This window comes from Ruditapes philippinarum, unplaced genomic scaffold (genome assembly GCF_026571515.1).
Source record: "Ruditapes philippinarum isolate M1 unplaced genomic scaffold, ASM2657151v2 ctg1734_1_1_1_1, whole genome shotgun sequence".
In the NCBI taxonomy this organism is placed as follows: Eukaryota; Metazoa; Mollusca; class Bivalvia; order Venerida; family Veneridae; genus Ruditapes; species Ruditapes philippinarum.
In genome coordinates this window covers 208,310-219,866 of record NW_026853883.1, presented here as the reverse complement: position 1 = coordinate 219,866, position 11,557 = coordinate 208,310, and the positions used below count along the sequence as shown (strand labels likewise).

At 32.3% G+C, this 11,557-nt stretch overlaps 1 protein-coding gene across 1 annotated transcript in view; it reads right to left on the bottom strand.

The window, feature by feature from the left end:
- Positions 1–3,203: 3,203 nt before the first annotated feature.
- The window catches only part of LOC132738241 (3'-5' RNA helicase YTHDC2-like), a 34,978-nt gene continuing 26,624 nt past the window's right edge, over positions 3,204–11,557 (bottom strand). The window contains exons 30-34 of the mRNA XM_060725707.1: positions 11,032–11,255; positions 10,316–10,461; positions 9,779–9,863; positions 8,878–9,016; positions 3,204–8,273 (exon numbers count right to left, since the gene is read on the bottom strand). Of these exons, the coding sequence (XP_060581690.1) occupies positions 8,083–8,273; positions 8,878–9,016; positions 9,779–9,863; positions 10,316–10,461; positions 11,032–11,255 (785 nt within the window). The 3' untranslated portion in view covers positions 3,204–8,082. The remainder of the gene's footprint in view (positions 8,274–8,877; positions 9,017–9,778; positions 9,864–10,315; positions 10,462–11,031; positions 11,256–11,557) is intronic.

Here is an 11,557-nt window from a genome sequence, read left to right as displayed (position 1 = left end):
AAACCAAGGGGTCGCAAGTTTGATCCCCTGCTATCCAGAGTCTTTCAGATGAGACTTTAAAATTGTGGCTTTATTAGACCTTACATGTAACATCCCAAAAGTTGATAATAGACAGTTTCAAAAATTTAAAGCTGTCAAGTCAATTAAGAGAAATTAACAAAAATTAGTTTTAATTAGAAAATTATCCATCTATCAGTTAATCATAACATTTACAATCCAATAGTCTTCATACATTTGGGTACTAGACATTATAAACGTAAATTTCGTGATTTTCGTGCAAAATCATTAATGTACAGTAACAGGTGTTCGGTGCTTTGATTGCTCACTACCTCCTCCCCAATCTATAGCCACCACATGTGGACCGTGTCCTTGACTTATTCTATCTAGGAAATCCTATGCCATAAAATTTACATATTTAAACGTTTCGCACTTGTTCGAATGAAAAAATGAGTGGACAATCTGACCTTTTTGATAATTATGACTGTATCGAACGGCCGTCATATCCAGTACACTTTTTATAAACATATAAAATTCTAAAAATTATTAATAATCATCGTAAATAAATTAAATTTAAAACATGTCTGCCAAATATATTATTGTTCCGCAAAGTATGAATGTAGTTAGTTCACTGTGAAAGAAAGACCTCAGTTGACATTGCGTGTGTTCGTCCGTTCGTTCATAACTTCAGACAAACGTTGGACATATTAGTATGATCCGGCCACTTCCCAGTATAACATAAATTGTTACGCTGAACTTACCATTTACTAGTATACGATACCGATTTGTACAGAGATGTATATAGTCAGTGGATCCGCTGTGGAATACGCATTGGGAAACTTGGAGACTCGGGTTAAAGACAATACGCGTGTGACGTAGTGAACTTCTAAAGTTATACCTTGTGCCGAATCGCGCCGTTGATAGCATAACCTTTTTATTTGTTAATTCTTTTGTTGCTATTTTTTGTATCAATTAGTGGATAGATTCCAATTTATGTTCTGTGTATTTTATGTGAAAACATTTAACAGGGAATGAATTATCTATCAAGTCCGGTTAATTTTTTATCACCCCTGGTATATCGCCATTTGTTGCCTGCATGAGTAATTTGGTGCTTTTCGAGCACATGATATAATTTATGATATGTTTTATTGCCAAGAATATATGTATATGCTGGCGTTCTTTCGTATCGAAGTAATATAATAAAAAGTTGGTGCACAAAGTCTCCAGGGGTAGCTTGTCAGTTTGAATTTGTTTTTTGAATATTAAATACAAGACGACATCTTTCCTACTTAACGAACTAAATATATCTAATTTTTTTTTTGTCTAGTCCTTTTATGAAAAATTATTCTTGTCACTTTTTCTTAATAATTAAGTCCATATTGAAACTTTGTGACGTTATTCTGTCTATGGAAATGCTCTTTACTTTTTGCGAACTCCGTATCTAAATGTAATAAAAGCATCTCGTAACGATTGGTATGAAACAGAATAACCACATTTGAGCCGCGTCACGACAAAACCAACATAGTGGATTTGCGACCAGCATGGATCCAGACCAGCCTGCGCATCCGCGCAGACTGATCAGGATCCATGCTGTTCGCTATCAGTTTCTCTACTTGTAATAGAGTTGGTAAGCGAACAGCATGGATTCTGATCAGACTGCGCGGATGCGCAGGCTGGTCTGGATCCATGCTGGTCGCAAACCCATTACGTTGGTTTTGTCGTGACACGGCTCATTTATTTTATCTTGTTATGTGATGATTGTTACGTTTATTCTATCTTGCTAAATTGCATTGGATCCTTATATTTTACTAACAACATCATAGTTAATGGTAACTTTTCATTAAAGACCCTGGTAACAATTAACCTTGATGTTCAGCAAAAATATAGGTTTTCAGTTCCATAAATCAGGATGGAATCAAGTATAATGCAACATCATGGAATAAATGCAGTACTTATGTTCCATATATTGGACTACTTAAATACCGTGGGGAAAATCACACTACTGGCGCTTATGTGTCTTACAACTTTGGTGAAAACTTGACCTACAAAAAGAAATTATTAGATAAACACATTCATATATTCCCAGTTTATAAAATTAATCAATGTATTTCAAAAAATCCAAGCAGCTTACTAAAATACAATAAGTAAGTGTTTATAGGAACATAGCTATAGGGCGTTGAATCTTGACCCACTGCTAACTGCCAAGAAGACATTAAGCTAAATATAATGTCTTCAAACCAAGAATATCAAATGTTATATATTAAATGGCCCAATAAACTCAGTCACAAAATGTGGGTAGGTGAGAGCAGCAATTGCTCAGTTGTAGCAGGAGTTTTTAGAGTTATGTACGCTCTATTTTCTTTTCTGGATAGTGATGGAATATAATAGTGGCCCGTGTCGGGTAGTGTCACTAGAACATTTTGTCGTGACCATGTTCTCACTGCTGTAGTTAATGATTACATTACAAAGAACCCAATGTCCATATATCAAATCTTGCCTTCGCAAGCCTTAGTGCCGTCGGAAGCGCTCTCTGCCAGTGTATAAACAGTATGCTTTTTCGGAATGGACTCTGAAGCTTAAAAGTGTGAAGAGGTCCATAGTGAAGGTTTTAAAGGACTCTACTAATCATTTTTTACAGGTATGACTTATAAAAGCGCGTAGCCGTTGCTTCTAATTAAAATATGCCCCTCGTATTAAATTAGTCATCTTTTATGCATAAATGAATAGCCATTCATGCCATAAATTTCTGCGATTTTTTTTTATTATTTTTTTTTATATAAAAGTATGAATTTAAGTCACTTTTTTACTTCCCTAAATTTGGGATGAAAGTATAAAATTCCAGTCATTCTGTACATTTTGGTTAAGACACAAGAACCTTATCTTATGTATCTAGGGTCACAAAATTACCAAACCTTACTCAGCCTACTACACTATCAGTTTAAAAATATAAAGAGAATTTATGGGATATCATAATAATACAAACAACAGTTCTGTTACAGAATTTAATTAAAACACTTATAATTTAACACATAAACATCAAGACTTCTAAAATAATTTAATCTTCTCCAAAAACATTCATTTAGCACTTATAAGATATTTTTTTTCACATACATACAGTAACCCCACTTATAGCGGTATCGCTAAAAACGATATACAATGTACCGCTTATAAGATATACCGCTTATAACCATGCTGTTGCCGCGGTCTCAAATTGGTTGCCTCTCGGATATATCGATATCCGGATATAACGTAAACTCGACGTTCCCCTGAATAACGTTATAAGCGGAGTTTACTGTATATTAAGTCATACATACGTTGTAAAGGTCATATGGTAAAATCTACTTTAGTTTAGCTCAAGCGGGAAGCTGCGTAAAATCACCTACGTGCTAGATAATTCCCTTAGTTCAAAGAATTCTGCCAAGATAGGACTTTAAAACAAGGAGGGACAAGTGATTTGACGTCAGACACCTGAACAACTCAGCCACTGATGTCCTGGCTAATATAACAAGATATTATAACAAGAATTTAAATGCCAAGATATATGTATATCTTTAGATAAACAGAACAATTTGAAGCAAAGTACAGCTTAAGTAATGCGATATTCACAACTACCGACGTCTTAGAAAGAGCTGGTAATACTAAAAAGTCTTCCTGTGAAAGAGATAATTATGCTGACAATTGACTGACTGGTGTAGGTACCTTTAACTTTCAAACACCATTTGTTAATAATAAATGCATAAAAAAGCAAACTTTCTATAAACACATATCTAGTAAATTGCAAAAAGCAACATATAATGTTTCAAAGTTTATGGTCAACAAATAATACTGTAACACTGTCCTAAAACCCGAAGTTACTTTGTGATTTGACAATCTTGTTAATTTTTAAAAACTCTCTGCTCTGGTCAATATTTTTGAGACTGACCAGATTAAGGCATTTCCTTTATTTTAAAGGAGACGACTAGCATGAGCTATTGTAGCTCTCGGTTCAATTCCTTTTTGCTTTAAATTGTAAATTATTATTAACATGTGTATATATCTTGAATAAAAATACGTTTAAACCAAAAATGTATTCTAACTTAGCCTTATTTATGTCTTACTAGTATTTAGTTATTTTCTATACATAATGATGTTTTTAGTCTATGTTTGACAAAAATGACATGGCAAGAAAATAGAGTATGTTTAATGCACTGTTGTATGGAATTGCCTTTGTATCATGTTGCATCTTTTAAATGCACAACTATAACTATTTGAATTATGAAATGTTCATTTGTTAAAAATATGTAAATAAGCAAACATTGCAACATTTCTAAACACTCATTTTACAAACATCTATAAATTCGGACTAGACACAAACAAATATCATTCTAATAAAAAACAAAGAAAAAGACATAAAAAAACAAAGAAAAAGAGAATTTACTTAAACAAAAATCAAGCTCTATGAAGCAAAGAAAGATAAAATTATGGTTTAGAGACATAGAGTCTATTTTGAAAGGTCTTAATGAATGTCTATTTAAGCATAATTAATCTAAAACCTGCTGTAACCAAAAGTTATTTACCTTTGCCACCAGTATAGAGCCAGGCCAGCCCGTACTTCCTTACAGGCTGACAATGCTTTATACTGATAGGTAACTAATTTTGAATTTTCATCTTGTTATTGCCAAAGTTGATAAAGGTCAGTTCCAAAAATGAATGCTGGAAGAGTCCATTTTATAAATTCAGGAGGTTAAGCTGAATAATGGACTTGTCCTAATTTAAGTTTGATATTAAACAAATAAAATATTTAATGAAATAATTTCAAAGCATTTCAATATAAAAACTTTTACACAATCATCAATAAACAATATAGTCAACAAACTTATTATAAACAACACATCATAGCAATAATAATTTATTCAATGTTCAGTAATCTTACATTTACCAAGCTAAATATCTTAAATGGGCTTGACAATCTTTCAATCTGAACAAAAACCATTTATTCTTTTCAGGGAAATTTTCAAATAAGTACAAATTGTATAGCCAACATAGCATATCATGACAGAGGGAATAGAACCATGTGCTGGCTTTTTCTTTTTGTTCTGCACTGGTCCCATGGGTGAATTCGGTTGCTGCCATTAGACTAAGGGTTAAATAGTATCATATTGCGGCTAAAATCATTATATCTAATACATTATTCCTCATTTTGCCCTTTTTTAACAACTAAGATTTCATTCATATGTCAACATAGGAAATATTTACTTATGATTAACAAGTGTTTCAAATATGACTTTATTGCTCGGGTAAAAACAATTTAATAGCTCATGAATTCAATTTTGTCTTCATCCAATCTTCCAGCCATTATAGTCAACGAAAGTAAGTCATTTTGATTCTTATAAATTTACAGAAATATTGAAAAGGGCTTCCATTAGTGGAATTTGGGCTTGATTTTGGCTTGTTACTTCCTCCTTCTTTACCTATATGAGCCGCGTCATGACAAAACCAACATAATGGGTTTGCGACCAGCATGAATCCAGACCAGCCTGCTCACTGCGCAGTCTGATCAGGATCCATGCTGTTCGCTATCAGTTTCTCTACTTGTAATAGGGTTTGTAAGCGAACAGCATGGATCCTGATCAGACTGCGCGGATGCGCAGGCTGGTCTGGATCCATGCTGGTCGCAAACCCATTACGTTGGTTTTGTCATGACGCGGCTCATATAATGTGACTTCCAGTGTCAGACAATTCGCAGTCTCTGATTTCTAAATTTTGAAACTTAATGGAAGCTCTGATTAAATACAATACTGCCTAAACCATCAGCAACAACTTATATGTGTTTATTATTATAAACAAAATAAAACCTAAATTAACCTGCAGTAAGCACTTGTCACAAGTAAACAACTTTACCCCTGTCTTGCCAGGCTCTAATTACGCATGACAGTAAAGAAATGTATGAAATATATTTGGACGGATTTCATCATAAACTTATAAAGAACACATTAAAGCATATACTAAATGTATAAAAATGCAATCAGAACAAGAACATCACTCACAACACTCAATCCACCCTATCAATGCTTCAATAAAGGTAAAAAGTGGCCATACTATATAAACTATAAATTTGTCCTTAGGACACTGATGTCCCCGAAATTCCACTGTTGTTTTTTTTTGACAGCATAACAGATGAATGGACAATGGCAAATCTATATCCCTCCCCCTAGCCCCATCCCTAAGTTGGGTCATAAAAGAAGGAAAATCTTATTGACCCCTGACGTTGATCAAATCAACCTGAAATCCTTAAAGCTACTATCCCATACAGCAAAGGTTTGATCCTTTTTTTAAAAAAAAACAACATCAAAATGTCATCAATAGATTAAAAATACACTACAGGTTTAAATGTCTACATGGTGCTAGGTAATTAATATGTTTCTCTCTGTGTGTGCTCTAGACTTGATAAGGGTCCATCAGCCCTTTTAGGCACTGTGATTACAGACCCCGAACATTTCATCAATCATGTTAAAATTACAAATGGAGACCTATGAATTTTGAATCCAGTAATTCACTAATTGCGACTAAATATATGTTTTATTTTCTTAATGTTTCTTGCTATCAATAATAATAAAGATTTGGCACTTTCATCTTAATATAACTTTAAACCTTTGAAACACTTGTTGAGTTAGAAGCTTTAAAGGTTGACATACTGTGGGGGAGGGACCATCGTACTTTATGTGTTTATGATTTCAGTAAGTAAATCACGATGCTATGACAAATGGTGATAATATATAATATAATATGATATAATATAATATACAAATGGTGAGTAAATTAGATGGGAGGACAGATGGCAAGTATAATTCTCCAACAAAATATTGTTGGAGCGGAAAAAAAAATATAGGATGCATTACATGATTATAATGATTACAATTTGCATGCTTATGTAAGTCGTTTTTATAAAAAAAATCCTAAAATGCCTATGTATACTTATATAACTATAATAAATCTCATAGTCCTAAAACGCCTATGAAATGGCCATAATTTTGATAATACTAGTAGATGATCTTGAGTTTAATATATTTATTTTCATAATTTTATAAAAATTTATTTTTTTTAAATCCTGAAAAAAAAAATGCAATGCTTACTGACGATTTTGTCCAAGTTGATTTTTCAATTTATATCAATTTTTAAAAAAAATAACACTTAATATTTGATTTTTAAAATCATTTAAACAAATACAAAACATCTACCTATAACATTCTAAAAGTTTACCCCAAAATAAGAATTAAAACAAGAAAAGAACACAACATATTAGCTAAGCAAAGTAATAATTCATTGTTAATATTTTCTTAGTGTAACAAAAATAAACTAACAAAAGTCAATCAAACTGGTAAAAGCGTAATGCTTCTTGAAATGGTGATTAAGCAATATTCCTTAAAATGGAGTTTAAACACTATTTCTTTGAAATAGAGATTAAACATTGTTTCTTTGAAATGGAGATTAAACATTGTTCCTTTGAAATTGAGATTAAACATTGTTCCTTTGAAATTGAGATTAAAACATTTAGTTTCTTTGAAACCTGAGATTAAACTTTTTTTCTTTGAAAATGAGATTAAACTTTTTTTCTTTAAAATGGAGGTTAAACATTGTTTTGTTTTTTTAAATGAACAATAAACATTATTTTTTTTAACTGAAAATGGAAGTTAAACATAATTTCAACAACACTAACATGAGTAAGTTATATCTTGAAAACAGGAAAAAAAAATGTTCATGAAAAAAAAATACATTGCTAACAATAAATATACAATGTAGGTTAACAATAAATATTCAATGAAGTCATAGTATTAACTTGTAAATATTTATATCACCACATATGAATTCACCACTAACTACTTTTTACTCTTGCTGTATCCTGAGTGATGACCCCTCTGAAGAATCATTACTGGCGAACTTCTGTTGTGCGGTGAACTTGCATCGTATCCTCTCATCTGATATTCTACATTCTGATTGTGGTAACCATAGCTACCGAAGCCAGTTTGACCTTGACCTCTGTAATGTCTCTGGTTGTAGTTATATCTTGGTTGGTTACCACCTTGACTTCCCCAGCTCTGGTACTGATCATAGACTTGCTGTCCATACGCCTGGTCCTCTCTGCTGGGCAAACTGATAACCATACTGTTGCCCTTGGTAACCATACTGTTGCCCTTGGTAACCAAACTGTTGCCCTTGGTAACCATACTGAGAATTACTGTTGCCATAACTACCATCAGTTCCAAAGTCCGAATACATTTCACTATCATCATAAGCTCCTAGAATAAAATCAAGTCAAAAGATGATGTAAATAGCAAACTTTGGTAACATAGAAGTGTATAAATTTGGGAGTTACAAAATGCTTTTGACAAGCTAAAGGCTATCTGATGGCAGAAGAATCAACAATATGGTAACACTCATTCTTCTGTATAAATCAGTATATTACTGCTAATTTATGACACTGTAAAGAATCTTAACGGTTTGTAGGTCCAATCAGACTGTGCTTTGCTTTATGTGGATCATTAGTATTCAATTAATTTAAATAATGACGATAAAAGATATAGAAACTAGAATTAACCAACAGCTTATTTACTTATTGATAAAAAAATCACAAAATCCTAGATGCATATAAAAATTACAGACTTTTTTATGACAGTTAAGTGAACTTTTGAAAATTAATACCTTAATCAGCTTATATAATTTTTTTCAAAAGAATTCATACAAATAATTGCTAAAGATAAGCAACATCACAAAGTCCAAAGACATGTAAATCTAAAGTATATTCTGCTTATATTCTGGCCTACAAATATTTTCTATTGGAAAAAATGATTTAAAAGAAAAGTACCCAAAAATTTCTGGACCCAGACTGGTTATATAACTTACCTCTTGGAGACATGCTATTGTTTGAATGTTGATGGGAACCAGTCCATTTTGGTTCTACAGCCTCATTCTGACTACCGCCGTTTTCTTGGAAACCATCCCATATACAGATTAAAGCTTCACCAACAGATGGCTCTACTTCCTGAATAAGTACAAGTTAAACGAAAATTGTCAGTGAGACAGTGTGCTTTACTATTCTCCATGCTTAATAGTAAAACAAGAGCCTGGATAATGTGGAATTTTCTATGTAAAAAAGTGGTAATAATTCTGTGAAAATGTATGTTAGAATTATTGGCCTTGGGCAGTGACTCTCTATTACGCTCACAAATAAGTGTGTGAAGATTCCATCAATTCCCTTTACTTGTTTTGGAGATACCAACAAGCATGCAAAAACTTAACCAAAGTGTTATGCCAACACCTGTGTAAGTTAAACAACTCACTCTATCTTGCAAATAGTCTAGCTAAAAACAAAAATTTTTGTTTTTAGCTTTTGAGGACCATCAGCTTATAGAATGCCAATAAATAATCTTGAAAGGCACATTATGTCTCAGAAATCAATACACTTTTACTTCTTTAGAAATGGCTCACAAGAATTTCATAATGTTTAAATAATTGTTTCAGAGCATAACTGATGCTTTTTACCTGAAGAAAGTAGTGCTAAATGTGAGATAATTTGTCATAAAAGTACCCATTTAACAAAAAGTAAACAAAGAAGTATTTTGACTTCTTTTCAAAATACTTAACTGTAACTGTACTGATTGCCAAAAAGAAACAGAAAAAAAATCGAAAGTAATTAGCCAATGAGTAACCTTTTCTTGAGCTAATCTTGCTTCAAAATTAACTAGTACAATGTATTGAAATAATCATATTACCAAATAGATCACTAACAGAGAAAACTATTTACCTGACCATCTCTGCTGACCTGGACCCTCTTATTCTCATTCCAAGGGTTGAGTAAATGATGAGTGGCTTGAAACTGAAGGTTACCCCTGCAAAAATCATAATCAATGCTTTTGATGATAAAAGAGAAATAATATGTACTTTCAAAAAGTTTAAAAAGTGAGATGTTAAAATACTAGCAATGAATTTGACTTGCATAATGAAAGATCAAAGCCATTTGTGAATGAAGGTCATGTTTAAAAGGTCTACTTGAACGTCTTGTCCTAAGGGTTGTTCTGGCCAAGTAGACAATACACTTAGAACTTAAAAAGTAATGATCAAGTTTAAAGTTTGCGGACCACAATGCGGCGGCAACGCCAACATATTTGTAACAATATCTCTATTTTTTTTTTTTAAAAATCATTCATATTTAAAAAACATTTCTATGCAACTCTTTGCAAAGTACATGTACATTAGATACAGTTTAACAACCTTGAAAATGAAATGTCTTTATTTCAATGGATAATGCATAAATTAAGTCAATCAACCAGCCAGTACTGACCTTTTAACCCAGTCAACTGAGAATACCCCACCCTGGCCATTATAATCAGATGACCTTTCTGCACTGACACAAGACGACATGATTGCGTAACCTTGGAAATGACCACTGCCTTGTATTGAAAATATTAGGTAAACAGTGCTTCCATCCTGAAAATAAAACAACCATTGATACTTGATTGATTCTTTATGAGGGTATAAAAACGTGCCATAATCCTATATCCTCAATCATAAGTGTTGGGTGAAAAAAGAAACTATGCCATTATTCTTGGGGACATTTTTACATTACTCTGAATCAATTTTGAGTTCAACTCATCTGCTTTGTACACTGTATGTTTACTGTAAACAAACTTGAGAGAAGACAGTACAAAAATGTAAAATAGTAACATGAAAATCTACATTTTATGATTGAAGGCTTTTTTTTTCAATTTTAAGTTCTGTTGAAGTAAACAAACAAGAAAATATCCAAGCATTTATCTACTCCTACAGCTCACCCTGTAAGCAAGCTTTAAATAAGTGTGAACTATAGTTAAGAATTATAAAAGTTACAGCCTAAATCGGATCTAACTTTTTTCTTTTAATTCCCTATTGAAGATTCATATATTTTCACATTTTTACTAAACATTTTCACCTTCTTATCAAATATTTTCACATTTTAATTTCTACCAAAATATTTTCACACTGAAACACATGAAAGAAATTCATTATTATTCAACCCACCTGAAATGCTTTGTTAAGCTTTTGTTCATTTGCCTTGGAAGTGGCCCACTCGCCTTTGCTGACTGACACATCAATATTTCTCTGACTACTACATTTCATGATAAAATACCTGCTGGCAGCTGAACTTCTAATGTATGGACTATGGTACGGTGAACTTTTTTCACTACTGTTCTGACTCAGATTTGGACTGTTGTGTTGAGAATTATCTCCCGACTTGTTTATTTCTGAAAAAAAAAATTGAGAACTACTAATTTTTTTTACTCTTATCTTGCTGAATTTCTTCACATTGACAAGACAAACCTCCAAGTAGTCACCACAGTGCAATTACTGGTTAACACCTATTAAATTTATAAGGTATTAACGCATTACTGCACTTAGGTGACGATTAGTGTAAATAAAAAAAAAATTATTTTTCACATGATAAAGATCTTTATAAATGTTTTTATTAAAGTGACACTGTGACCATTCAAGTGTAAATACTGAGTACATAGTTAAAAGTGAAAATAACATTACATTTTGCCATAAA